The sequence below is a fragment of the Terrapene carolina genome, unplaced genomic scaffold, assembly GCF_002925995.2.
Source record: "Terrapene carolina triunguis isolate 2854851 unplaced genomic scaffold, T_m_triunguis-2.0 Scaffold62, whole genome shotgun sequence".
Lineage (NCBI taxonomy): Eukaryota > Metazoa > Chordata > Testudines > Emydidae > Terrapene > Terrapene triunguis.
Genome location: NW_020664413.1, coordinates 42,863,726 through 42,891,143, shown reverse-complemented (window position 1 = coordinate 42,891,143; position 27,418 = coordinate 42,863,726). Strand labels below are relative to the sequence as shown.

The 27,418-nt window shown below is 40.8% G+C and overlaps 1 protein-coding gene across 3 annotated transcripts in view; it reads left to right on the top strand.

The window, feature by feature from the left end:
* The window catches only part of ZNF385B (zinc finger protein 385B), a 240,519-nt gene that overhangs the window by 137,561 nt on the left and 75,540 nt on the right, over nt 1–27,418 (top strand). Inside the window, exons 1-2 of one of the 3 annotated variants that reach the window (XM_024204031.1) lie at nt 2,646–2,804; nt 20,002–20,144. The exons of 1 other annotated variant lie outside the window; for it this stretch is intronic. In XM_024204031.1, coding sequence (XP_024059799.1) covers nt 20,055–20,144 — 90 coding nt within the window. In that variant the 5' untranslated portion in view covers nt 2,646–2,804; nt 20,002–20,054. Of the gene's footprint in view, nt 1–2,645; nt 2,805–20,001; nt 20,145–27,418 lie in introns of those variants that run through there. One more of the 3 variants, XM_024204029.3, reaches the window with a different exon arrangement.

Below are 27,418 nucleotides of genomic sequence, written 5' to 3'. Positions count from 1 at the left end.
GATGAAGGTAAATCAGAACAGGGCACCTTTATTTAGGAATAAGAGTATCCACATGTGGGGTTATTCTGGAATAGCTCTTGCAGTTTAAATTCACACCTACCTTAATTCAAATTAACTTGCAAGTGTAGAAAGGCCCTAAGTGCCTGATCTTGAGAGGTGCTGAGTATCTGCAATGCATCTTGAATTCAGGGAGTTGCAGGTGCTCAGCATTTCTCAGGATCAGATCCTTAGCTCTTAATAGATCATTCACTCCCATTCTGTTTGTCACCTTAATCCTCCATCTTTCAGTAGACTGTTATCTACATGCTAGCATAGTAAAAATAAATAAATACTATCTCTTGGTTGTCCGTTTATGCCAGTCTTTAATCTCTGGCCTTTTTGGTCAGGGCCGGCTCAGGCTTTTTTGCCGCCCCAGGCAAAAAAGCCTCCCGCTGCGCCCCGGCGGGGAGCGCGGCAGGGGAGGGCACTGAGCCCGGCCGCGGCCCCGCTCTCCCCGAGCGGCCGGAGCGCCGGGAGGCGGGCGGTGAGCCGGCCGGGGCCCCGCTCTCCCCGACTGGCCGGAGCGCCGGGGGAGGGCGGAGAGCCCGGCCGGGGCCCCGCCTTCCCCGGCCAGCTGGAGCGCTGGGGGAGGGCGGCGAGCCCGCTGCGGCTCCGCTGTCCCCAGCGGCCGGAGCGCCACGGGGGAGGGCGGCGAGCCCAGTTGCGGCCCCGCTCTTGGGCTGGAGCGCCACTGGGTGCCCCAACAGCCCCAGTATGTTTAAAAAAAATAAATAAATAAAACCCAACCCTGAGCGCCGCCCCCCTCCAGGTGCCGCCCCAAGCACATGCTTGGTAGGCTGGTGCCTGGAGCCGGCCCTGTTTTTGGTGGAGCTTCCATGTGGTATATTTATAGACAATCTCTATTTGGCTCTTTACACATTTAAGAGCTACAATTAATGCACGTTAAACATGTACTCCAGTATTAATTGTTCTGGCAGTAAACGAGTAGAATTAGCCATGCTTTGCTATAGGATCTATCAAAACAAATGAATTCTCTCTTCTATCTCCGTGGAATAAGGCATGCTATATTCAGAACTGGAATGAAAGTGATTTATCACTAAGAATAGTGTGCAATTTGAGAATATGAACAAGAGAAGTTATTTTGGGACATGGCTCTGAACAAATACAATGAACTAAATTCATCTGTGTGTGTGTGTGTGTGTGTGTGTGTGTGTGTGTGTAACTCCATCCATGTTAGTCCAAGCTGAACACTTTCAAAGGAAAACTGGTGTAAACAAGACCTATGCATAGAGGAAGGCATTAGATATTGCCATCTAATAAATTGGAGCCTTTTGTTAGACTTGAACAAAATCTGCTGCATCCTGAGGCTAAAGGATTATAAATAACTTGGGCCCTGATCCTGCAATGAATTGTGTGTAGACAGAGTCCTGGAGCTCATTGCAGGATTTGTACCTCAATCAGGAACTCTGTGACTGCAATTGGTTACTCATTTTGAACTGTTTTACAGCTGTAAAAGTGCTTCATTGTTTGGGTGAACATTTACTTTAACAAAGTATATATGTGTGTATATTGAACTAAAGGAAGTTCAATCCACAGCATACTGTATCAGAAGAAAGGTTACACTTCATTCTGCTTGATATAGAAGTCTTTTAAAGCTGCTTTATGGAGCCTCTCATCTACCTTCTATTGACATCTGTTTATTTTGATGTAATATTTATTTTTGTTTGCTTTTAAATCATTTATCAAAACAGAGCTTAAACCTTTTGATCATTTCCCAAGTGATCAGAGGAGGGATTTTCAAAAGTATCCAAGCCCCTTTGGAGTACAAGTCCCACTGAAAGTCAATTTTAGGGTTTTATCAAAAATCCCACCCCAATCTGTTCTCTATTTAATTGAAAAGAAGTACTTTAAAAAAATTGCTGCTTCAAATTTGTCAGTAATCTAGATACCAAGAAGTTAAATATCCGATTGTTTGATTCCCCACTTGTATCATAAATGTGCCATTGAAGTATATTTTTACACCATCATGTTAATAGCTCATATAATAAACAATCCTCAATTGGGCAGTGAAATAACAGACTATAATAGCTTTGAAGGAGCTTTAATAGTCTAGTGTATTAGTAAAACACAAATGAAAGAGTCCTTAACGTAGGTTTTAAAATGTTTCTAAAAGTATGTTAATTTATTTTGTCAGTTATCTGCGTAGTGGTATGAAGGACTATTGATCCATTCGGACTGTGGGGCCCATCAGTCCTGCAATAGGAGAATGTCAATATTTCAAACAGAAATTTTGTTTGTATACTTGAAGCAGTTTCTTATGTTAGATGAACACAGTACTGTAATGTGTTACAGAGAATTTCCCCTCCCACGTCACCTAAAATGCCCATGATTAAGGGCTGATGCCATTTGTTTTTTCAAAATCTTTAAAAATGAGCCATAAAAACACACAGCTGAAGTTTTAATCTATATAAGAACAGAATCAACTTTTCAACAGTTTAAAAACGGTCTGTAGAAACACTATTAAAATATATATTGTCAGTCTTTTAGGTTATATTTGGTCTGATGATGTCATTAGGTAGGCTATCCTCCCTCTGGAATCAAGTTGCAAACACGGTCCTGAACAGTAATTAGAGCTAAGCAGCAATTACAGCACACATGATTTGTTCAGACTTATCACTTGCCTGCTGCCTCCTTGCACCAAACATCACAAAAGCACCCCGGTGAAATGAAGGAATTATTTATCTCTAAATCTAATTCCACATATAATGCTGAAGTGGTCACGGGCTATGATCTTGCACACTAAGGTAAGCATTACTCTGTGTTTAGCACAGACAGGGGTTTTCCCCCAACTGTGAATATAAATATAACACAGAAATTAATTTATGATAAAGTAAAGAAGTATTTAGTTAAAACAGCTGTCTTTTGTTGTTTTCGGAAGGTGGGGGGGGGGGGGTTGTTTATTGGTTAATCCAATCTTTTCCTAAAAAATTTTCCTGCAAATACAGTAAACATACAAGGGAAAAATTTAATCCCTGATATAACTCCATTGAAGTCAATGGAATCACAAAAGGGATAAATATGGACCAGAATTATCAAAGCAAGTTTTGCCCTTTTTCCCCTTCTGTGTTAAAGAAAGTTGCTAACTTAGTTGTTGTGTAGCCTAACAGTCCTGTTTATGGTTTGCTGTCATTCTTGTTCCAGTGATTTTATCACATTACAACCAGCACTTGTTAAAAGTTGGAACAATTATTAGAAGCTTTCTGTGTCTCCACACACTCCTTCCGATCCCTCCCAAAGCATTGGGATAGGAGAAGAGCTGTGATAGCTCACAGTTAATGTGGGGGGATTTGGCTAGTCGTACGGTGTGGTGAGAGAATGTTCCGGAACACTGAGAGAAGGAAGAGTAATAACATAGGGAGGAGAGGGGATGCAGAAGATGGGGAAAGGAGGAAGATTAGTGCAATAATAATTTTTTTTCTATAGTGACTTATCTGAGGACCTCAGAGCACTTTACAGACGTTAATAAGTTAAGTCTCTGAACACTACTGTGAGGTGAGTATTTTGAGTCCCATTTAACAGATTGGAAAACCGAGATTAAGGGCCTTGTCGATGGCCACACAGTATGTCAGAGCCAGGAACAGAATCTAGTCATCCTGACTCCCAAGTCTTGCACTTTACCCGCAAAGTTATTTGGACTGCAATATCATCAGTACACAGCTGATACTCGGCTCAACGTCTTTACATTTCAGATTCGACTCATTCTCCTACCACCTGAATGAGGTAGGGATCTGGAAAAAAGTAACTGAGTGGCTGAGGGGTGAAAACATTATCTACCATCTCAAATAAGATGTAGCAATGGCTTTGACATTGCTTGTAAATACTGACCTCACAATAGTCCTCCATGTATTCTTTTTTTACCTCCAGGCTAAAATACTCTACTGTACTCAGATCTATACTTGATGTGTCCCTGGAAACTCCAGTAAGTGCAGAATGTGGGTGCTGCTCTCCTGAGTGGGGCAAGGTGCTGTGAACACATAACACTTGGGTTAAACTCAGCTTGGAGGCGCTTCCTGTCCACAGCCAGTTTAAGGCTCCCAGCTGCAAAATATTTTCCCTTTGAAAGTTTGTCAGAACCTGAATCTAACAATTTTTTCAGCACAATAAAGGAACTCTAGAGTTTGCTAAAAGAATCTAAGTTGGATTTGTTCTGCACTTATAACTCAAGCAGGAAGCCCATATAACTTGGTTTGTAGTAAAGCGTATGATTGGATGAGTCTAAGCATGCAAGTAGCCTGTTCCTTGTTTTAAAATCATTTTCTTGTATGTTTTGTTCCATTTACTAAATAAACCTACTTCTTTGAAGAAGGCTGTTCATCACTGTATAGCTCTGGTCACAGACTGCCAAAGGGAAGAGATGCAGGTATCCATTCAGACCTGCGTAACAATAAATGGTTGGCAAAAATGGGGTGTTGAACGCAGATTCTGGTCTAAGTGAGTGAGAATTGTAAAATTCCAGCCCAGACACATAGATGCTGGAACTAGGGGTGTTGGGGGTGCGGCAGCACCTCCTGGCTTGAAGTAGTTTCTATAATATACAGGGCTTACAGTTGGGTTTAATGGCTTTCAGCACCTCCTCTATACAAATTGTTCCAGCACACCTGCCCAGACGAGTAAAGGCACAAGCCTGACACCTAATGGAGTACACTCAGAGAGACCAGAAAGGGGGCAGAGGTTCAGGCAGCCCTGTAACTATGATACTTTGGTGGGATTGTGACACTGATGATATAGATAGATAGATATTAGAAGGAAAAAGTAAGAAAATTTATTTTCTTGTCTTCTTTTGGGGAAGACAATAGGAAAAGACAGAAATAAAGAGCTATCTACAGCTCAGGAAAAGTCAGCTAGTAGAATTGTGCAAAGAAAGGAACCTGAACTCTAGAGAGCTGAAAAAGACACAGCTGGTTAGCCTGCTATGTTCTGATGACCAGAAAAGAAATGGCATCCCAGAACCAGATGAGGACTGAGGAGGATGACCCAGTTCGTTCAGGGCACCTGTAGATGTTAAGGAAGACAGGCTTGAACAAACCAGGACATTCTGAGGAGGACAATGGGGTCTCAGACATTGTATGTAGCAACTGGACCCTGTTGAGATGGAGTTCCCTGAACCAGAGGAGTCTAGAGTGGGAGAACCTGCAGCATGGGAGCGAAAAGCAGGAGGGCCAGAGATGCTGGTCCCGAGCTCATGCTAGTGCAGCCTCAGGGAAGGTTTAATTTAAACCCAGCTACCTATGGTCCCAAAAGGCTGTTTCAGCAGTGGGGAATTGCAATGCATAGGGACACCCTGGCTATACTTCCTTTCTTTGGCTCATCCCCTTTTCTGGGATTGAGGTGGTGTTGCACCACCTGTGAATTCCTCTATTGTGAGTGAATCCTCCACTGACTGGTTTGACTGCCTTTCCGGCTTTATGCCCTGTAACAATTCAAAGCAGCCATACTGAGATCAAGGATCTAGCCAGTTCTGTATGTGATAATCTTTGTTTAGGAATAAGCTGAAGAGTCACAAATATGTAGGGTGAAATCCTGACCTATTGTGGTCCATGGCAAAACTCCAATTGTCTTCAGTAGGGTCAAGATTTTGCTCATAGTACCTAAGAGTACTGCATGTATTAATAGCCAACTGTGTTTATTTAGAATGGTGCAATCCAGTGCAGCAGAGTAGAATATGCTAGGTTATGACATGCCACGCAGCTTTCTAATTGAACAAATGGCTTTGTTGGTTTTAGAAGTCTGCAAAATTAGCTTTGTAGAGAAACAAATGACAAATATTTCCATGCTACCTACAGATAAAAGCAAATCACAGTTGTACTTCAGCCAGCACATTGCTTCTAAATGTAGTGAAGGATGCGTCTTAATTTATTTAATTGCTTAAGCTTGACAAACAGCCAATTCTAATAAATATGCACTGATATTAGTATGGTGTTTTTCGGGTTCATTTGACTTGGAAATATAAATATTGAAGAAGAAACAAGTGGAACAGTACAGCACAGTGGCTGCCAAAATGAAATTGTATATGGCATGAGTATTTCCTCTTCTGAAATTTGTATTGTTCAGGAGCACATGCAGGACAAAGGTTAGAGAGAGAAATACTGTACAGGTTACACAATCTGCAGGTTAAAATTTGAACAGATTATCATAAAGATATAGGTGCTATGAAGGTTAATTCAAACAGCTGTGACCTAACAATTTTAACATGATTATTTCAGGTGAAGAGGTAAAAATACCTTTCTCAATTCTAATTGGGTGCTTTTTGCCCTTTTTGGTATTTACAATACATCGTCCAGGATGATTTGTTGTTGATTTTTAAGCTGTTTAACATATAGAAGAGTTACAGGTGTAAATTAAGCTTTTCTTGATTAATGTTGATTCGTTTTCCTGTAAAATATTGAAAGTATTGTTTTTCTTTAACAACAAAAAGCTTTAAGATACACATCTGTTTTTTTTCTGTTTCTAATTTTTGATACGTGTACTGAATTTTAGAGACTGGAGAACAAATTCCTAGAGTGCCTTTCATGTATTATTACTTATAAATATTATAACTGATTGAAAACATCAACTTTTTTGTGATAAACTCCACACATGTGAACTTCATGCATAGTATTCACAATCTGTTTTAAACATGAGGGAATTGAGGGAGAAAATTCTACTGAGGAAAAAACATCTTAATTCATAGAAATGAAAATGGTGCACAATCCTCAGTATTCCAGAGTACACAAGTTAGGCAAGATAATATCTTTTACTATACTAGAAATTGGTCCAGTAAAAGATATTACCTGACTTACCTTATCTCTATCATATCCTGGGATTAACATGACTGCTACAACACTACAAACAGCTCACTATTCTAGTGAGGAAGGCCCCAATCTCTCTCAGCCTTGCGCATACACTTAATTTCAAGGATGGTGAATATTTCCATTGATGTCAGTGGGACTACTCACATGTTTAAAGTTAAGCATGTATATAATGCTTGTAAGGTCAGGGCCTAAGAATGGAGCCTATTTCACAGCATGCAGTGCATTTATAATTAGGCTAGTGAGGTAATTAGAGTCTAGTTATAGTATTATCCTTTATATTATATTTAAACTATTTAAGATATTGGGCTTCATCCTGCCCCTGCTGAAGTCAATAGCTCAGAACATTTTTATTGGTGGCATGTTTTACTTTGATAACTCGTGCTGTTGACATTGTGAGGTTGATATTGGGAAAGGGATTACGGGTAAATCATTATACTGTGTATTTTGTAGCTACAACATTCCAGGACGAAAACCTCATAAAAATTTCCATAGATGTGAAGTGAATGAAAATGTGTTGTCCTGTCATGTAAATTATTTACCCAGTTATTTACTAGCAATCATTTTTATCTAAACTAGTTATTCTGGGAACTCTTCAGATATTTTTGCTGTATATCTCTCAACTGCATAATCAATATGTAAATACATCCAATATATCTACTGTAAACTTTTTTATTGTACACTTACATTGTTTGCAAGCTGTTTATAACTCCTAATATTGTGTGGGGAAAAATAGGTAAGCAGGGGTGTGAAATCCTGGCATGTTGTTAAGTCAAAACTCCAATTAATTGCAAAACGGTCATGATTTCATTCCAGGTTTGTATACTGTATGGCATGTTTAGGAGAAATTCTAAATACATTTGACATGTAGAAACACTTTATTTCAAAGTATCTGCTTTTCTACAACTCAGAGTGTGAGAGCGCATGCATGCAGAATCCTGTTAATACATATAATCATAAGACATTTCTTTGTGGATGATTGATAATGGAAATATTAGTGTTACATTCCACATTTTCATTTCGAAGGACAGAATGATTTTCATAGTCTGGCTTGTTTATTATGTGAAGTTGAGTTAGTTATCTATAATAGTGCTATAACTTATCTATATAGTTCCTACAGTTTTATACAATATGGTCATGCCATATGAAATGAATGCAGAGTTTGTTGCAGCAGTTATGTCAAAAAGGCAAAACCCTTCAGAACCTAATAAGATCCAAAATGTTTGGTGTGTCAGTTTCTCTAGTTTTGTTTCTATGCAAGGTCAGACACGGACTAAAATAAAGTGTTTCTGTGGATTGCCTTGCCTCCTGATTTTTGGGCAAGTGGACTTTCTACTAATCATATCTTACCCAATAGCCATTAGTAACCAGTCTGGATGAATAGTCATTCCTACTGCCTTTTGAAATACCATCTTTGACAATTCTACAGGTTTTAAATAGGTAGCCATGTATGTCGATGCAAGTGCTTCATATTCTTTAGATCACTTCATAGGTCAGTGGAAGAATTGACTGTTCCATTGATGTTTGAATAAGGTTTGAGGGGAATGAAGTCAATACAACTTCTAGATTTCAAATTATGTATGCATCACAAAGGTTTTAGTGGTAATCATATTGACTCTTGAAGGAACTCATTCATTAATTAGTACAGTACTTTGGGGATATAAACGGCTTAGTATTTTTCCTATTGTCAGTGGAAAGCAATGGAAGTGTGTCATACACACTGCTGTTTTGATTCACAAGTTATTTTTAAAAATAAGTTATGTTGCCTGGGCAGTGCTGCTCTCTCAGGATCATGTTAATTTGCCATTTGGGAAATTCAGATAAAGAATTGGTCTTGAAAGTCACTCTCTCTCCTTTAGCTCTGACAAGCCATGGGAGCCTAGTGGTAGCAAATGGCAAGCACTAGCTTTTATTCTGCTGACTGTGTCTTAGGGAAAAAAATAGAAGAAAACCTGATAGATTTATTCGCATAGCATTTTGTTTTCGCGGGGAGGGTTCTCAAAGTTCATCTTCCTGAAAATGCTTAATGCACTACTTCCAAAATACAGCTTTGCTTCAATATTATGATATCTGCACCTCACCATTTTCAGAACTAAATACAAAATTCATTTATTTGACTTCGCTTTCTCTTAGTAATCTCTCTCTCTCTGATATACTCAGAGACGTACAACACTTTCACTCACACAACTAAGCAAAAAAATAAACAGAAACCCCCCGAAGCCTATAAACTAATCAGGGGAGCAAGAGAGAGATTATTTCTGTTTTTAAATACATGTAATTCAGATACTATGGGAATGAGTCATATAAATACTTAGATTTAGTGACCTGCAAGGGTCCACTATATTTGTATACCATTTCTGGAAATATCAGCTCCTAATGAAAGTAGATAGTAATGGGTCCTATTGCAGCAGGGATCCAGATAATGGAGCATCATTTTAATAGTGATTCTGCTCTGAAGGGAGAACCCTAATTGATTATTTTTAATACATATTTCATTAGATCATTAAAAATATGATTTACTTGAACACATCACTCTTTCCATATAGTTGTCTATAAATAAGTGTACTAAGGACTCAAAGGACTTCTTCGAGGGATGTCAGAGTCCTTAGAGGAGTAGATGTTGGCTCGGATCATTATTTTTTAGTGGCCACCTTACAAGTTAAACTCAAAAAGCTCACAAAGATAGACCAAAAAGAGTGTTACAGCAATAGAGAAGTTCAAGGACAAAGAAACAGGTCAGATTCCAGATTGCACTTCACAACCATACCAGTGTTTAGCAAGACCGAGCTGTTGAAAGGCAGGAAGACATATGGTCAAACTGGAGGAAGATGGTAGTCAAGGCAACTGAGGAAGAAGTGGGCTGCCAAAGATGGCAGAAGAAAGATGCATGAATTGCATCTGGAACATGGGCAGTTACTGACTAGCAGAAAAGGAACAGTGCAAGACACATGCGCAACTCTTAAAGGTGGATGCAAAATACAGAGAAAAGGATAAAGAAGAGTTTCAGGGAAGATAGAAATGCGTGGGATCAGGAGAAAACGGCAGAGGCAGAAGAAGCAGCACAGAGGGGAGACTTGAAGAAGCTTCATAAAACAGTGAAAGATCTCTCAGGAAGAACCAGACTCTCACTGGAGATAAGAACATAAGAATGGCCCTACTGGGTCAGACCAAAGGTCCATCTAGCCCAGTATCCTGTCTTCGGACAGTGGCCAGTGCCAGGTGCTGCCCCAAAGGCAGAGGTGAAAGTAAGCTGGTACCGTACGAAAGTAAGAGCCTGGACCGGCTTTCCCAGGCAGCGGGGCTCAGGCGGCGATTTAAAGGGCCCGGGGCTACGGCCGCTGCTACCGCCCCGGGCCCTTTAAATCTCCGCCGGCTCCGGCAGCAGGGCTCTGGCAGCAATTTAAAGGGCCTGGGGCAGTATCAGCGGCCGGAGCCCCGAGCCCCACTGTTGGAGCCTTGGGGTAGCGGCGGCGGGGCTCTGGCAGTGATTTAAAGGGCCAGGGGCTCCCGGCCGCCACTACCGCAGTGGAGCCCTGGGTCCTTTAAATCGCTAACGACTCCGGCAGTGGGGCTCCAGTGGCGATTTTAAAGGGCTCTTTAAATCACCACCCGAGCCCCGCTGCCAGAGCCCCGGGGTAGCGGCAGCAGGCGGGAGCCCCCAGGGCACTGTTGGCAATTTAAAGGGCCTGGGACTCTGCTGTGGTAGTGGCGGCCGGAACCCCAGGCCCTTTAAATGGCCCCCAAGTCCCGGGGCTCCCAGCAGCCTCCGTCGCTACCACAGCCGGAGCCCCGGGCCCTTTAAATCTTGATTTAAAGGGCCCAGGGCTCTAAAGGCCCCGCCTCTTCCAGTTGAGGCTACACCCCTTCTGGTTGAACACCCCGCACCCACCTCCCGCTCAGGACTCCGGCGTACCAGTAAGTCCTTTAAGTTAGCTTCACCCCTGCCCTGAGGGAATGAACAGAACAGGTAACCATCAAATAATCCATCCCCTGTCGCTCATTTCCAGCTTCTGGCAGACACAGACTAGGGACACCATTGTTGCCCATCTTGGCTAATAGCCATTGATGGACCTATCCTCCATGAATTTATCTAATTCTTTTTTGAACCCTGTTATGGTCTTGGCCTTCACAACATCCTCTGGCAAGGAGTTCCACAGGTTGACTGTGCATGGTATGAAGAAATACTTTCTTTTGTTTGTTTTAAACCTGCTGCCTATTCATTTCATTTGGTGACCCCTAGTTCTTGTGTTATGAGAAGTAGTAAACAACACTTCCTTATCTACTTTCTCTACACCAGTCATGATTTTATAGACCTCAATCATATCTCCCCTTAGCCGTCTCTTTTCCAAGCTTAAAAGTCCTAGTCTTATTAATCTTTCCTCATGTGGAAGCCATTCCATACCCCTAATCATTTTTGTTGCCCTTTTCTGAACCTTTTCCAATTCCAATATATCTTTTTTGAGATGAGGTGACCACATCTGCACACAGTATTCAAGATGTGGGAGTACCATGGATTTATATAGAAGCAACATTATCTATCCCCTTCTTAATTATTTCCAGCATTCTGTTTGCTTTTTTGACTGCCACTGCACATTGAGTGGATGTTTTCAGAGAACTATCCACAATGACTCCAAGATCTTTCTTGAATGATAACGGACCCCATCATTTTATATGTATAGTTGGGATTATGCTTTCCAATGTGCATTACTTTGCATTTATCAACATTAAATTTCATCTGCCATTTTGTTGCCCAGTCACTCAGTTTTGAGAGATCCTTTTGCTCTTCGCAGTCTGCCTGGGTCTTAACTATATTTAGTAATTTGTATCATCTGCAAATTTTGCCATCTCACTGTTTACCCCTTTTTCCAGATCATTTATGAATATGTTGAATAGGACTGGTCCCAGAACAGACCCCTGGGGGACACCACTATTTACCTCTCTCCATTCTGAAAACTGACCATTTATACCTACCCTTTGTTTCCTATCTTTTAACCAGTTACCAATCCATGAGAGCACCTTCTCTCTTATCCCGTGGCAGCTTACTTTGCGTAAGAGCCTTTGGTGAGGGACCTTGTCAAAGGCTTTCTGAAAATCTTATCTCCACTGGATCCCCTTGGTCCACATGCTTGTTGACTCCCCTCAAAGAATTCTAGTAGATTGGTGAGGTATGATTTCCCTTTACTAAAACCATGTTGATTCTTCCTCAACAAATTATGTTCATCTAGATGTCTAATAATATTGTTTCAACCAGTTTGCCCGGTACTGAAGTAAGACTCACAGGCCTGTAATTGCCAGGATCACCTTTGGAGCCCTTTTTAAAAATTGGCATCACATTAGCTATCCTCCAGTCATCTGGTTCAGAAGCTGATTTAAATGATCAGTTACAGACTACAGTTAGTAGTTCTGCAATTTCACATTTGAGTTCCTTCAGAACTCTTGGGTGAATACCATCTAGTCCTGGTGACTTATTGCTGTTTAATTTATCAATTTGTTCCAAAACCTCCTCTAATGATACCTCAATCTGTGACAGTTCCTCAGATCTGTCACGTAAAAAGAATGGCTCAGGTTTGGGATGCCCATCAGGAACTCTCATGGACAGAAAATACATGAAGAACAAGTCAGACAATGGAAAGAACATTTCCATGCCGAATTAACTGTCCAGAATCAATGATCATGCACGTGTTCAAGAGAAATGCCAATGCTAAGTTAGAAATAGAAAAGGGGCCAGTAACACCCAATGAAATTAAAGCAGACATCAAAGGTCTCAAACAGGAGAAAGTTCTTTGGGTTGACAGAATTCAAGCGGAAGTACTAAAGGCAGGAGATGAAATTCTTACTGAGCAGTTACCAAGACAGTGTAATGAAATATGGATGAAAGAACAAGTGCCACAAGACTAGAAAGATGGAATTATTATGGTGTTGCCAAAAAAGGGTGATCTTACTCAGTGCACGAATTGGAGAGGTATTGTACTATTATCAGTCCTTGGCAAAGTATTGACTACTAGGATGCTGAATAGAATGAAGAAAGCAGTGGATGAAATATTGTATGAAAAATAGGCTGAGTTCCATCTAGGTAGAGCATGTTTTGAACAGATATTCACTCTTCGACGGATCACTGAAAAAGCTACTGCTTAGGAAAGCCTCATTTTCATCAATTCTATTGACTTTAAGAAAGCGTTCCATAGTCTCTACAGAGACACCCTGTGGAATATTGCTAGAAGCTATGAGATATCAGACAAGCTGCTCAACATAATACTTTTATGTAATGCAAGTAGATGTACAGTAAGATTGGATACAGGCCTGGGTGAGTGGTTTGATATTATGACCAGAGTTAGACAAGGATATTTATCACCAATCCTCCTTGCATTAGCAATAGATTGGGTGATAAAGTGGTCAACAAGAAGCATAGTAAATGGTGTAAAATGGGTTAGCAGGGATGAATTAAAAGACCATGACTTTGCTGACAATATTGCTTTACTAAGCATGGAACAGAACGATTGCTCTTACATCAGAGGTACAACAAGAAGCAGCAAAAATTGGACTGAAAGTAAATGCAGAGAAAACAAAGATTAGGAAGGTAGGAAATGGAACAACAGATGCAAAGATGCATGTGGATGGAAAAGAAGTGGAAAAGTTCTGCTATCTGGGGAGTGTGATGACATTTGAAGATGGCTGCAATAAAGCGATTCATACAAGATTAGGAAAAGCAAACAGCACTTTTGGAAGGGTGAACACCATGTGATCTAAGAGAGGTCTCCCCACTAAACTGAAGACTATACCCTGTGATTGTACTGAGCGTGCTACTGTACAGAGCAGAGACTTGGCTGATGGTGATGACTAACAGGATGAGACCGGAATCTGCCCATCACAGATGGCTGAGGAAGATACTTTGCTTTTCATGGAAAGACAAAATAACAAATGTGAGAATAGGGGCACTGACAGAACTGGACATGCTAAAAAATTTTATCGAAGAAAGAGGGCTCAAATGGTTGGGACATGTACATTGTATGGAAGATGGGAGACTTGCTAAGCAAGCATTAAATTGCATACCTAAGGGAGGGGAGAGAAAGTGAGGAAGGCCAAGGAAGAGCTGACAGAAGAGGATATTGAAGAGTGAGAGGATATTGAACAAGCTGGCATCATCTAGGAAGAAGTACTACAACTAGTGGGTAACTGTGATCATTGGAGGAACTAGACTGCCTGATGTGTCAGCGACACAAGACGAACTCCAGTTTAAGGTAAGGACTCATACAAGACTTTCTTTTTTTAGTGCAGTGATCCTTTTCAGGCTATAGGCAGTGGAGCTGAAGCAAACTTTATTCAGTCTGAAAGCCTCAGTGTTGCCTCTGGCTCAGAATTGTTTATATTTAAAAAACACTTCAGCGTGTTGTTGAAAAATATTTTTGACAATGTTCAAAAGTTCCTAGTGCAAATTAGTAAATGGTACTGAAAGCTTTACAGCGCTGAAAAGGGTCACAGATTAGTGCACATAGAATTTTCATAGAGTGTGAGATTTAAACCATTTTAAACATCTCCTGTCTGCTCCTCAGGGTTCCAAACCTTTAAAGGAAAAATCAGGTACTTTGGATGACAATCTAAAATCTAAGGTGAGGGTGACTGAGTGCACTGTGATTGCAGCCTATGAATGAATTCAGCTAGTGTCTGCACAGCCAAGGGGATGATTGTTGTCCATCTTGAAGGTGTGTTCTAAGTTCCAGCAATTGATTTGATGATCTGGCCTGATGTTCTGAAAATGCAGCACTAAAGAGAGAAAAGAAAACACAAAACCCCACCCATTTCTTCAGAGGTTTCTATTCTGCTACCATCCCATTCATTTGCACCTTCTTCTTGCCTTGAGTGGTTGTTGTTACTATGCAAAGCAACCCTAAAGGCTTGTCTACACTGGCACTTTACAGTGCTGCAGAGGTGTGAAAAAACACCCACCACCACCACCCCCGAGCGCTGCAAGTTTCAGTGCTGTAAAGTGACAGTGTAGACAGTGCACGGCTCCCAGCGCTGGGAGCTATTCCCCTGGTGGAGGTGGGTTTTTTATAGCCCCAGCGCTGGTGGCACAACTACACAGCCACGTTAAAGCACTGCCGCGGCAGCACTTTAATGTTGCTAATGAAGACATGCCTTTAGTGATTCAGCATGGCTGGAACTAGTGGAAGGATTTGAAGATGGGGAGAGGAGGATGGGCAGCCACTAAACTGAGCAGATGGTAAATTTAGATTTAAAAAAATTAGAGAGCCCTTTCTAAATAGGGATTAGCAGTGTGCATGACAATATGCAAACTATCATCTCTCTGCCAATACTCTTTAGAATAACTGGTCTTTCCTGTCCTGCATGGTAGCTTTGTGAAGCACACCGATCTGGTACTGGATGAGATGTACTTGGGATTTGAGTGTAGATTTTTAGAGGTGAAAGACTGTCGCCCAAATCTGTGTTATCTAACCTCCTCCCCATTCTCACATAGCAAATTTTGTTGGGACAGGTAACCTTGCATTGGAACCATGAGAGAAGTCTTGTGTTATACAGGAGAGTGACTGAAGTAATGCTTCCCACCATCTCTAACAGTACAACAGCCGTACTTTCACCATCTAATCTATTAACTATACATAGTTCTTTGCTGTCAGACAAATCAAACTACAGTAGTTAACCCTAACAGCTTCTGATAATCAGTGGAAAAAAATCTCTCTGATTTTCAGGTAGCTTGAAGCCATACCTGGATGATAGCAGATGCTATCTAAGAGACATAGTATTTGTTACATTGTTCTGAGACACATTTGTGCAGGAAGTGAAAGGAGAATTTATTCTAATAAAATGGGAAGCACTCTGGATCTTCAGCTAGGATCGAAGAAACTGATTTCGTCCCTTAGCTTGTCAAAGTGGTTCTGCCGAGGACTAATATTTTTTGGCAAAGTCTCTGCCTGTTTCTTGAACCTGATGATGTAACTGTAGATAATTCATGCAGCTGGAGTCAGAGCAGAAGCAGCAGCAGATGAACTAGAAAAAATAAGTCACATGATAGAACACCAGGAAACAAGCTTGTAGGAAAACTTTTGGGTTTTTTTATTATTATTTTAATCCAAACACCAGATATTTCTTTTGTAGAATATATCCTAATAGTACATGTGGAAAGAGTTTTCTTATTTCTTGAAGCCATTATAATAAAAAAAATGGTAAAACAGTGTTTAAACTAAAAACTAGCAGGTTGAGGTGCGTGAATGAATTTGCTAGAAAGATCACTTATATTTATGCCCAAGATTTACTAATATTTTAAAACAATCTGACACAGTAAATTGTCTGCATCATTAAAATGCTAATGAAATGGTAAACATCTGCTAAATTTGTAATGATAATGAACATTGTCAGCTACATCTTTGTTGTGCCAGTATTCCTGCTTGGTTCATATTTGCATACAAATTTGATTGGGTGACAGTGGGATTGTGTTTAACCTTTAGGGAGAATTTTGGTGCAACTCGGTTCCATTCTGCTTCATTCCATTCAAGAATTTGGTTCCATTCTGCTTGATCTGATGACTCTCAAGTGTAGAGGTTCTAGCTTTGTCACTTTTGGTCATCTCTTCCTGCTTACGTTGCCAGGGATTTTTACAGGGAGGTTGGGGGGAGGGAGGAGAGTCAATGGGCCTCTGTGACTTGATTGGCAGGGGTAGTAGAGGAGAGGGATTTTTAAAGTCAACTGGTGGGGGGGAGTGAAAATAGTTGAACACAGGTTTATGTGTGAACTGCCTTCGCTAATCAAATTGTGGGGTGCATGTTTTATGTAAATTCTGTAGAATCTCTGAATCTATCCTGGTATCCTGAAGATATTCCAGATTTAATTACTCTGACATCCCATATGATGGACTGCACAAATTGCAGTGAGGCTTCTGGTGTATGTTGTGTTAAATTTGAGATATCAGTAGTCAGTAGTCAGCCGGATGTACCAAGAAGAGTGCACAGAGATATGGAAAAAATAGTGAAAACTTATTTCTATGATGAATACTCACCACAGCCTAGTTAGAAGGGATGGGAGGTCAGTCATTACAAAAACTCAGCCTTAATTTTAATTTTAAACTGAAATTATAGCTCAGTTGTAATTGAAGCAATATTTATAAGTTTGGCTAAATCAAAATATGTAAATATTTGTTATTGAAGAATTAAATTGACAATGGCTGGAACATTACCTAATTAGAAGCACAGTGTGTAATTAAATACATTGTAGCAGTGTGAATACAATACTGAATTCTGTGTATCTAATATATCCGAATCAGCTAGTAAAAATACAATACAATCATCTTTTTGCAGCTGAGGACAATTCCTTTGGTAAATCTCTTGATGCACTATTATCCTGTTGATATATTTTTTCATTGCAGATATAAGGAAGAGGCTGTATGTGCATTAGACTGCCATTACTTTTTTAGTGTTTATGAATTCACACGAATAAGCTCTGACCTACAGTTAATTAAGCACAATTCTTGATGAGTTTCACAAGTCTATGCAAAATTTAAAATCTAATTTACTTAAAGATTTCAAACAGTATTTTAAATTTTGCAAATGATGGGGTTGGGAAAGGAGAAAATGTAGGATAATTTTATCAGGATTAATCTTCCTCTCAAGAAGGAATGTAACCAGCCTGGTGGGGCACTGCTGCAATCTTCTGTCCATCTCTTCTGTGACCCAGGATTTACCAATGCACGAAGAGGGAAGGATTGTGGTCTGTAATTAATCTAATAAACTATAACATTACATTCTTATGCAGTGGCTGAAACTAATGTATTTACCCTCTCCTATTCAGTAGTATCTACAAAGGACCTGTCTTGGATGGTAGACTATCTAATCAACCCAGGTAGCCACAGCATCACAAGACTCAATCTGATTCTCAAATATAGTAGAATAGATTTTAAATAGTGTGTATGAACCTATGCTGGTGAGATCAAAAGAAGAGGGAACAAATGAATTGCCTTTTCCGAGTGAAGTTTCACTCAGTGTCCCACTCAGAGATTCTAAATGCACTGGGACAGATCTACTTAGACTGCCTGGCATCTCTCAGATGGGTGTGGGTGAGTGGTGAGGTTTGATGAGGAAGAGAGAGTTGCACTTGCTGCTCCACAGCCTACTTCCTGCCTGGTTCTAAAAGGCCCAGGGACCCTGTATGGGGAGCAGCATACACTAATCGCAATCCTTGGGAGCAGAGAAACATCTAACACAGGACTGCTCTCCTCCCTATCACTGATTAGCCATTGGAGAAAGGAGGAAGTAGGTAACTGGAGGGCTAGTGATAGGAACAGTATTAATGGAGAGGCAAAGAATCTATTAGATGGGGGCAAGGGAAGCTAGCAGGCGGAGAAGGCAGATGATCAACTGGTTGCGGTGATTGCAGGGCAATGGACGAATTGACTGGGGTTGGCTGTGTGGTAAAGGGATCAGTTGAGTGGTTGTGGGGAAGAGGATGGAATCCTGATGTTAGAGGATCAGTTGCTTGGTTAGAGATGTATGTGGAGCTGAGGATGTGATCAGTAGGATTGCATGGAGGGGTGTGATACTTTTGATTGATTGAGCTGAGAGGCTGCAGGGGGTGTGCAGCACAGATGATGAGTTGGGCAGTTTCAGGGGGAAAGGGGTGGGTTTGGGCAGAGACTGGATTGGCAGCCCTGAGGAAGAGAAATGATGGGTAGGTAATCAGTTGACTGGAAAGCCTTGGAAGGGTTGAAGGTCAGTGCATTGTTTGTATTAAATGTTTAATTTACAGTATCTAGAAGTCACTTGACACATTAATTGAAGAATATTTTGCAACCCCAAATAGCAGAATGTAAATCCAATTATTACAGATTTGCATTTGGAGCTCCAGAAATAACGTTTTTAAAGTAAGGTATAAAAAAAGTCTAATCTGGGGTGTGAATGCCCTCTGTTTCAGAAGAAGAGCAAGGGAAGGGAGCAGGGGGAGAAAGAGACATCTTTGGTGAATTAAGCCCCCTGGCAAATATACAGAATTCCCACTGGAAAATCCAGCCAGAGATTAGGCTCAGAGTTGCCTTCTCCTGCCCTCAGGAGAGGGTGAGGGGAAGGGAAGTGTACAGCTAGGGAGCCAGCAAAATGTGGCTTTGCTGTGAACCATTCTGCGAAGAGGGAGAGCATGAGTCTCTGCAGATAACTGACAAATTTCTTTGTTGATATTGGGTCACCTGTGCCATTAGATGGACAAACCTCCTATACTTTCTGTTGGTGCAAACCTCTTTGCTCCTCTCCCCCTGTGAGATGAGGGAGTCAGGAGCTATGCAGAAAGAAAGGATATATGCCTGCTTTTGTATTAAATATTAATCGGTTCAGTTTTAGACAGTCATCAATTAGGAAAGATTCCACCTGTTTGAGGCCACATTTTGTCTGTGTGTATTTATAAAAAGGGTTCCCATTGACTTAAAATTTGGAAAGCCTTAGTTTGGAAAGAAAGATGTAGGGTTAAACTAAAATATTAAAGAAATATTGTTGAAGGGTGATGTTGAGGGAAAGTAGGAAATTTGGTTTATTTTTATGCTGTATGGTTACTTAGTATAAACATATGTTGTGGGCTTACTACTTATTTCTTGATTTCTTGCATTTTTAATCAGTAGGCCTTTTTTAGATTTTTAAAAAAAATCTTTGAGTCATGCTTGTGCAGCATTAAGCACATTACAGATGCCATTATAAGGGAGAAAAATGAATGCACAACTCATATTAAAAATACCTCTGTATACCAGCTTGCATAAACGTCCACTCTCACTAATCTCATAGGCAACCCTGAATTGCAAAAGCATCTGTTTGTAATAGGTGCCCAGCCCTGCCTTTCTGGCTCATCAGAATTTTTGAGCCTTAGAAGTGTTTTTATTCTGCCTGTCCAATGTGATTTATGCACCATATGTCTCCTCTTCAGAATCTGAGCAGCTATGGGCATGGGGAAGTGTTCTGCCTCATCTAGACAGTGAAGAAGTAGGCATGTTTTAATGGTATTAACTCCTACTGACCCACTTTATCAAATGTGTGTCATGTTTATTTCTTACAGGTTGTTAGAGAGGTGATATTTCTCTACCTTTACAGAGTGTATGTGCATAAGGAAAGGGCATTTTTGTCTAAGAGGGAGTGATGAATTCCTGTTTTTGGTTTGTTCTTGGCAGGCAGTACATGCCATACTACTACACTTCCTGCCCTTGTGCGCACACCGACTCTGATGATGCAGCCTTCACTGGATATCAAGCCCTTTATGTCCTTTCCTGTGGACAGTAGTTCTGCTGTTGGACTCTTCCCAAATTTTAACACAGTAAGTAAATTTGTGTTCATGTTATTAGCCCCCTCCTCAGTCTATGCTTTCTCTGCAGACTCTAATAATCAGTACATGAAGCCTGTCTTACAACACTGTGTATTGGTTACATCAAACATTAGATAACCCTTTTCAACTCTTATGATAGCTAATTTCAGACCTATGGAACAGTGACAGAAAGAAATTCAGTATTCATTTGTATATACCTTCCCTTTTAGCACATCCTGTTGCATGGTTCCTGATGCATGGTTACTGTCGAGGTTCCAACAAATACAAACTATTTACTTTTGGGAGATGTGGTTGGCATGTAAAAACAACACAATGTACAGTTAGCAAGCAATAGTGGTCTTGTGTGAGTGTGTGCACGTGACATGCATGCGTATACTATGAAATAGAAAGACCAAAGATGATTTTGGAAAAAAAATCATTTTCATATTAAAGATAATAGGCAAGCCTTCAGCTGATACAAATCAGCGTAAAACCATTGTAACCAATGGAGTTACTCAGATTTTCACTAATTGAATATGTGGCCTATCACTAAATGAAGAGAAGTGAAACTGAAATTGATGTTTAATCAGCCAAGGTGAAAAACAATTTCTCATTAACTCATATTTACTTTCGATTCATTTTCTGTTTACTGTGTTTTTTTTCTGAAGAATTGCACCTCTATTTTCGCAATGCATTTGCAGTAAAATTACTGCAACATACAGTTAAATCATTGACAAAGCTGCTGTCCAAATTTTTTTGAGTAAAAAAATTTTTTTTATAGTCTAATCTTTATTTTTAATTGCTCTTACTTCCTTAATTGCCCCATAATAGATTCTAAATATTATTAAAATCCCTATTGTCAATATCCTTTACAGTTCATTAAATTAGTCTCATATGCTTATTGCATACAACTTAAAATTAATATTTTGTATGTTTGCTGAGCTTGTTTTTTTTCCATGTTCAGATAATTCCTCAGGGAATCAGTCTGTAAATAACAAGTTAATAGCGACAGAAAGGAGAATGGTTCAGGTCATTGTGTGAATAAATTCTGTCCAGTCAGTAAATATAGTTTGTTCACACATAAGGATTACATGAATTGTATAGCATCATAGTTGTCACTGTAGTCAGAAAAAAATTGCATTATCAGCACCACCAGACAGTGCTTATTTGAACCACTGCCAAATGTTTCCTTTTGCAAACTTATCTTCCGTATGACGTGAAAACAGCAAGAGGATTTTTCCTCATGACTTGTAAATATATTCTGCAGAGAGGTCTTGTGTTGTGGTACATAGTGCTGGAGGGTGATTATGGAGTAGCATACCAGCAACTTCTTTCAAAGACCATTATAAGACATTTTGAATATTAATGTATTCATTGGAAAATACACACAAGATGTATGTGTGCATATGCAAAAAAGCATTCCAGATGTGCTTAAGGTGTGAGGGAGCCAAAACCAAAAATGGTACTGCAAATGAGGGCATACCATTCTCCAATATACAATCATTGCAATATGTTCTGTTCTAAGGTACTCAAGCATCTTATTTGTTTTTCTTTGTTTAATGCTGCTGTACGTTAGCCAGACTCTTTAACTGAACTTTTTCTCTGAGGATCCTGCAAATGTCAAGCCTATCAGTATGCATTATTTATTACCATTATTATTGACCATTTAAATTGCAGTAGTATCTGGAGGCCAGTCTGACTGGACATGTTGACTGTTTTTGCCTACACGTATTTCTTTATACTTACCCAAGCTAACTTCCATCTGCCTCGTCCCCCATCCAGTGTTTAAACCCACCTGGAGACACCCACAATTCTGTGGTATTTAGTAACCAAAAGAGCAGCAAACTTCAACTACTTGCTGTCTACTTTCTCCCTTGAAATCACTGATAACTATATTAAATAGCACTGGTACATGTCACAGACACACCACATTTTAACCTCCATTCTCTGAGAAGCAGTAGTTTACTTTTACTCCCTTTTTAATTCACAAGAATTTGCCCCTCCTCCCCCATTATTTATTTTTCTTAATAGCCTTTTATGATGGGCTTTGTCATCTGCTAATGGGCACAATGATCCCTGACTGTCTTGTATTCATTCTTATTAACTAAACATATGTACTGCAAATATATATTTTACATCATGATAATATGAGTGATGGCTTTAGGACCAAACCCTGTTGTTTTTCTCTGTCATCGTAAGCCTGAGCAAATGGTGTGTAGGGCGGGGTGGGAGAGGGGGTGTATGTGAAATCTGACCACTCTCAAACATTGCAAAATTTAGGTAGACAAAAGGAAACCCAAATGAATACATAATGTATGTAAGATCTAGGTCACCTATGTCTGGGCCTGAAGGAAGCCATACAATTAAAAGGGCTTTGCATCACCTTCCCAAGTGCCAATAGCACATCATGGATTAACAGTATGCATTAGATATTGTAGGACCCTGTGAGTGTCCAGGCCTAGAAACCTACAGATTTCACCCATGAGAGTAATTAAAAGAAATTTAGGCCCTGATCTCACAATGAATTAGCATTAACCACTGTGAAGTCCAATTAACTTTGATGGGATAGATACAAAGGCTGGATCAGGGTCTTCATTTATGTCTTCATACCTTTTTGAGGGTTGGAAAAGAACTCCTGAAAATGAAACATCATGGGATATACTTGTCTCTGTATTGAACTGCCAGTTCACTAAATGTTTTCTAAAACTTGACATAGGTGGAGACGATTTCTGGCTTGTTAATTGTAATGATTCAACAAGAAAAGAACTTCTGCTTTACATTTGATGATGCAGCAAGTATCAGGGCAAGAAAATAGAATGACGATAAATGGTAGTAAATGGAAAATGTCTTAAAAGGAACATCCCTGAGAGAGCACGTTATTTCCTGAAGAGCATAGTATTTCCAGAAGAATTCTCTCCTTTATTTATGGAAGTATATATAAAACTAGGTTAGACCCTTTTGGAAATAGTTAATCTTGACAGTTTTTAATATTGAAAACATCTGTGATACTACAGATGTAACATAAGTATTCTCACTTCATTTGCTAAAATATGCTGTTTTCTGATTAGTTGTTTCTCTGCTTGCATGGGTTATTTTTAAGTGTAATATACATTTTCTGCACTGATTTGATTTTTTTTTTAAGTGTGTTTATTTTCCTGACTGAATTGTTTGTGTGGCTCAATAAGAAGTTTTAGAATATGTGTTGGCTCTGGATTTTAATTACTCGTATATTCTATCTATGAGGAGGTAAATTCAGCCCACCATTGGCCTTATATTTAAGATGTAATTTAAATCAAATTGCTGCCTCCCTGTGTGGGTGCAGTAGATGGGGGACAAAAATGGACGGATATTTATGTGATATTTATGTAAGGAGGAGCCTTCGATTGGTTGCTGCTGTTCAGGGTGCTAAGGGGGAAGCTAGCCAATGCAGACAGCACTAACAAGGCCAGCAAATGCGTGTCCGGGCAAAGTGCATGGAAAGTGTCAGAGTAGGCATGGCCCTGCCAGGAACTGGACCTTGATTGCAGAGTACCCCTTTAACAGAAGTGTAGCAACTGTCACCTCAAGTGTGCTTCCCCAGTCAGCCTTCAGATACTGTTTACCCTCCTACTGAATCGAAATAATGACTTAAAAGACCTTTGCTCAGCTACTGATCTTCCCTGTACTGCACAGCTCTAACTCATCCATAGCAGAACCCTATATGTACAACTTGGGCTGGATCCTCAGCTGGTGTAAATTGACACATGGATCTGAGGATCTAGCCCTTTGTATGTAAGATATGGCATTTTATGAGTTGTATACCCAATTTACAGGTAACATACTGTACAAAAATGTGCTTATTAATCTGAGTTCATTTTTAGCCTGCAAAAAATTGTATGTTTAGAAATCATTAAAACCTTCCAAAATTGGTTAAGTAATTGATTCTAGACAAGTATATTTTTAGACATCTACTGTTAAAACAATAGGGTAGATCACCCATCACTTACAAGCATGTCAGCTGAAGTTATCTCTGAAGGAAATGTATTATTACATTAAAAAAAACACTAAGATAAAAACGTTAAGGTTGCAAAGACAAGCACTCAAAAGTTAGGAAATGTCATAATTAAGGATGCCTGTGCAACCTTAATTTGGCCCCTTATGCATATGCATTATGATACAGTCTTATATAATCACTGCCTCATTCACCACACAACTTCTAGCTCCTGCAACAAATAAGGCAAGGATCCTACAGACAACAGCCTCTTTCAGCACCCAGCTATGATTAATTGCCTGATCACCATCCATTCTGTGTACTGAATGAGGCTGTGGTCTTGCAGAAAAAATAGTTTGTGATCAGGTAGCAAAAAGTGTAGCACAATGCATATGCACAAGGTTATAACTAGCTGGGAAATAGAATTTCAGTTATACAATAAAATTCCGTTCTTGGAAATTGCAGTTTTACCACAGAAAATTTTGATTTTGCAGGAAGTGAATTTTCAGTCAGAGTTCTCAACCAGCTCTAGTGACAAGCAATTGAAAATAGGATCTTTTATTAGAAAGTGTTGAGTAGCCTACCTTGTTGCTCGCAGTGCCATCTACAATGAGAGGTGTATGTTTTCCCAAAGACTAGAAGGTTTCTACTATCTCCTCAGAAGAGTGGATTTTGGAAGAGAGCAGCACTCCATGATGTAAATTTCTTCAAAATAATACAAGCAAATTGTCATTCTGTTACTGTGTAAAAGCAATATCAAACAGTTTCTGAGTATCATAGTAGAAAATAATCAGCAATTCATATGCTTTCCTTCTGAGTTTGCCTTGGCCTCAGGGATAATCAAGCATTATAATCTCAGTGACAGCTTTCATGTTAGTGAAATATTCCACATCTAACTAGATCCTGATTGATTTCTAAATGCCAACTCGCACCTTTCCGTTTTGGAGAACTCGGAGGGTACCGTGGTCTAGTTATTGCTGCAATGCCTATTCCTCTTCAAGCAGGGCACATAGGCTGATTCTGTACTCATATATGGGTCCTCTCTCACAAACTGGACAGAGGCATCCATAGCTGTCAGTCCAGGTGAGCCAGGTTGGTGGGAGGGAATAGCTGCCTGATAACTTACTGTCAGAAGCCGCTGTCTCTGCTCTAGTCCTGGGCAGGCAGCTCAGGGCCACTCACTCCAGACATGTCATGGAGTCACCAGGCCGATGCCCTGGAACTGCTCTGTATGAAGCCAGTCAAGACTCTGGTGTTGCATGCCTCCTCTCTCTGAGCACGCTGTCTCCAGGGCAAGAAGCTTACACAGCTTCGGCCTTCCTGCATCTGACCTCGGAGCATTCAGCATCCCTTTTCACACCGTGCGTTTCCTGCAATGAGTTTGCCTGGGTGGGGCTCCTGGGGAAGCCAAACAGCCCTGCAACTCAACTCCGCAGTCAGGCGTGATTTTCAGCCAGTGTGTGAAACAGAAGGTTTATTAGTTGACAGGAACACAGGGTAGAACAGAACTTGTTAGCACAGAAATCAGTGACTTTCAGCCAAGTCCATCTTGGGGGAACCCCGGCCCACACGCCCTGGACTCCCCACCTCCTTGAGTCCCCCACAGCAGACTAAACTTGACCCTGCTGCCTTGCCTCCGACATGCCCGTTGCTCCTCCTCCAGTCTTTGTGTCGCTTTCCTGGGCAACATGTCACCTGGTACTCAGGTTACGAAGGGCACCATCCATAGCTTACATGCAGGCAGCTGGAGCAGCCTCACAGACCGCCGAGAGTCTCAGCAAAAGTCACACACCCTTATCCCCACCACCTAGGCACTGGTGCAAGACACAGGGAAACTGAGGCACACAGTATTCATGCAAAACAGTAAGACTTTCATACACCCACATACAACATAACAAGAGGAAAACCTCACTTTGTCACACACGACTATATCCAGGAGAGTTCATTGCTCTTCCTGTTTCTCCTTTTCAGTTTTTGTTCCTTATATTTTTGTTTTCTGCTCCTCCTTTGCCTTCTCTTCTCCCCCACGGATCAGATTTGTTCTCCTGTAGGGAGTCCTGTGATGAGCAGATTCAAGATGGGAGCCTAGCAGGACCGCTCCCAGTGAGCTCCCTCTCCCACTCAGACTTGCAAGTGTCTGCTTACAGGTGCACTCGGATGACAGGGCTCTGCTGCAGCAGGAGAAGCCTGTCCTTTCCCCAACAGGGGCTGAATTGCAGCTACTTAAGAAATGGGGTGGGGAAGATGAGGGTGTCTGCTACAGTTCCAGAACATGCTCTGGAGCAGGAGTTCAGCAATAGCAGCACCGTAGGGAGCAGGAACAGCACTGGAGCAACAGCAGCCTCCTCCAGTTCCCATAAGAAAAGAGTAGGCCAGTGCATCCTCCCTTCTTTATATCTGCACTATGTAACCTGCCCAGCTGCTCTGAGCCTCCCTTATCTGAAGTGCTGGGCTGACTGCCCCCCCCCCCCCCCCCCGGCATACTACCCCAGAGACCAGTGTGTGCCTGGGAAGAGCTGCCCCCAAAGCCCTATCTACCAGCAGCTAATTGAACAAGCTCCCCACAATGTGCCCACAAGGAAAACCATAATAAAGAGTTTATAAGCTGCCTTAGGAACCAATGGTGAGCTGCATCAGGAAGCTTCCCCAGGCATGCTGCTGCCATGCTTCCACACTTACCTGGGGAAGGGACTGTAACATACCAATGCAACCCAAAAAGAGGTAGTGATGCTGGGTAACAAGGAGCGTGTAGCTCCTGTGGCTCTCCGCAGCAAGTCCAGAGTGTGTGAGTGTGTTCCAGCGTTGCCAGCTCTCAGGATTTTATTGCAAGTCTCCCACTATTTGGTATTTTTCTTAAAGCCCCAGGCCTTGGAGACATGAACAAGTCAGCTTTCACGTATCCTCTCCTCACGCACAAAGCCACACTATTGCACTAAGTACAGCCAATGCAGAGGGCAGCAGCAGTCCCTGATTGCCACATAGTAATTTACCACAAAACAAATCAATAGGCAAGAAGACAGAATAGCAACATTGTCAACCACAGGGTTAAAAAAAATCACTAGTTGGGTCCCAAAAATCGAGACAATAAAATAGTACATTTTTGGACTTTTTATTTGCCTCCTGGTTTTTGTGCCATTAGGGTTTACCTTTCCCCAATTTTATCCAAAATTAAGAGGGGTAGAAATGGGGGGAGGGGGTAAATGAAAGCTGAGATTCTATCCGACTCCAAGAGGTGGGGCTTTACAAAAAACACCAAATATTGGAAGACTTGCAATAAAATCATGTGTTGGCGATGCTGGAACACAGTTAAAATTAG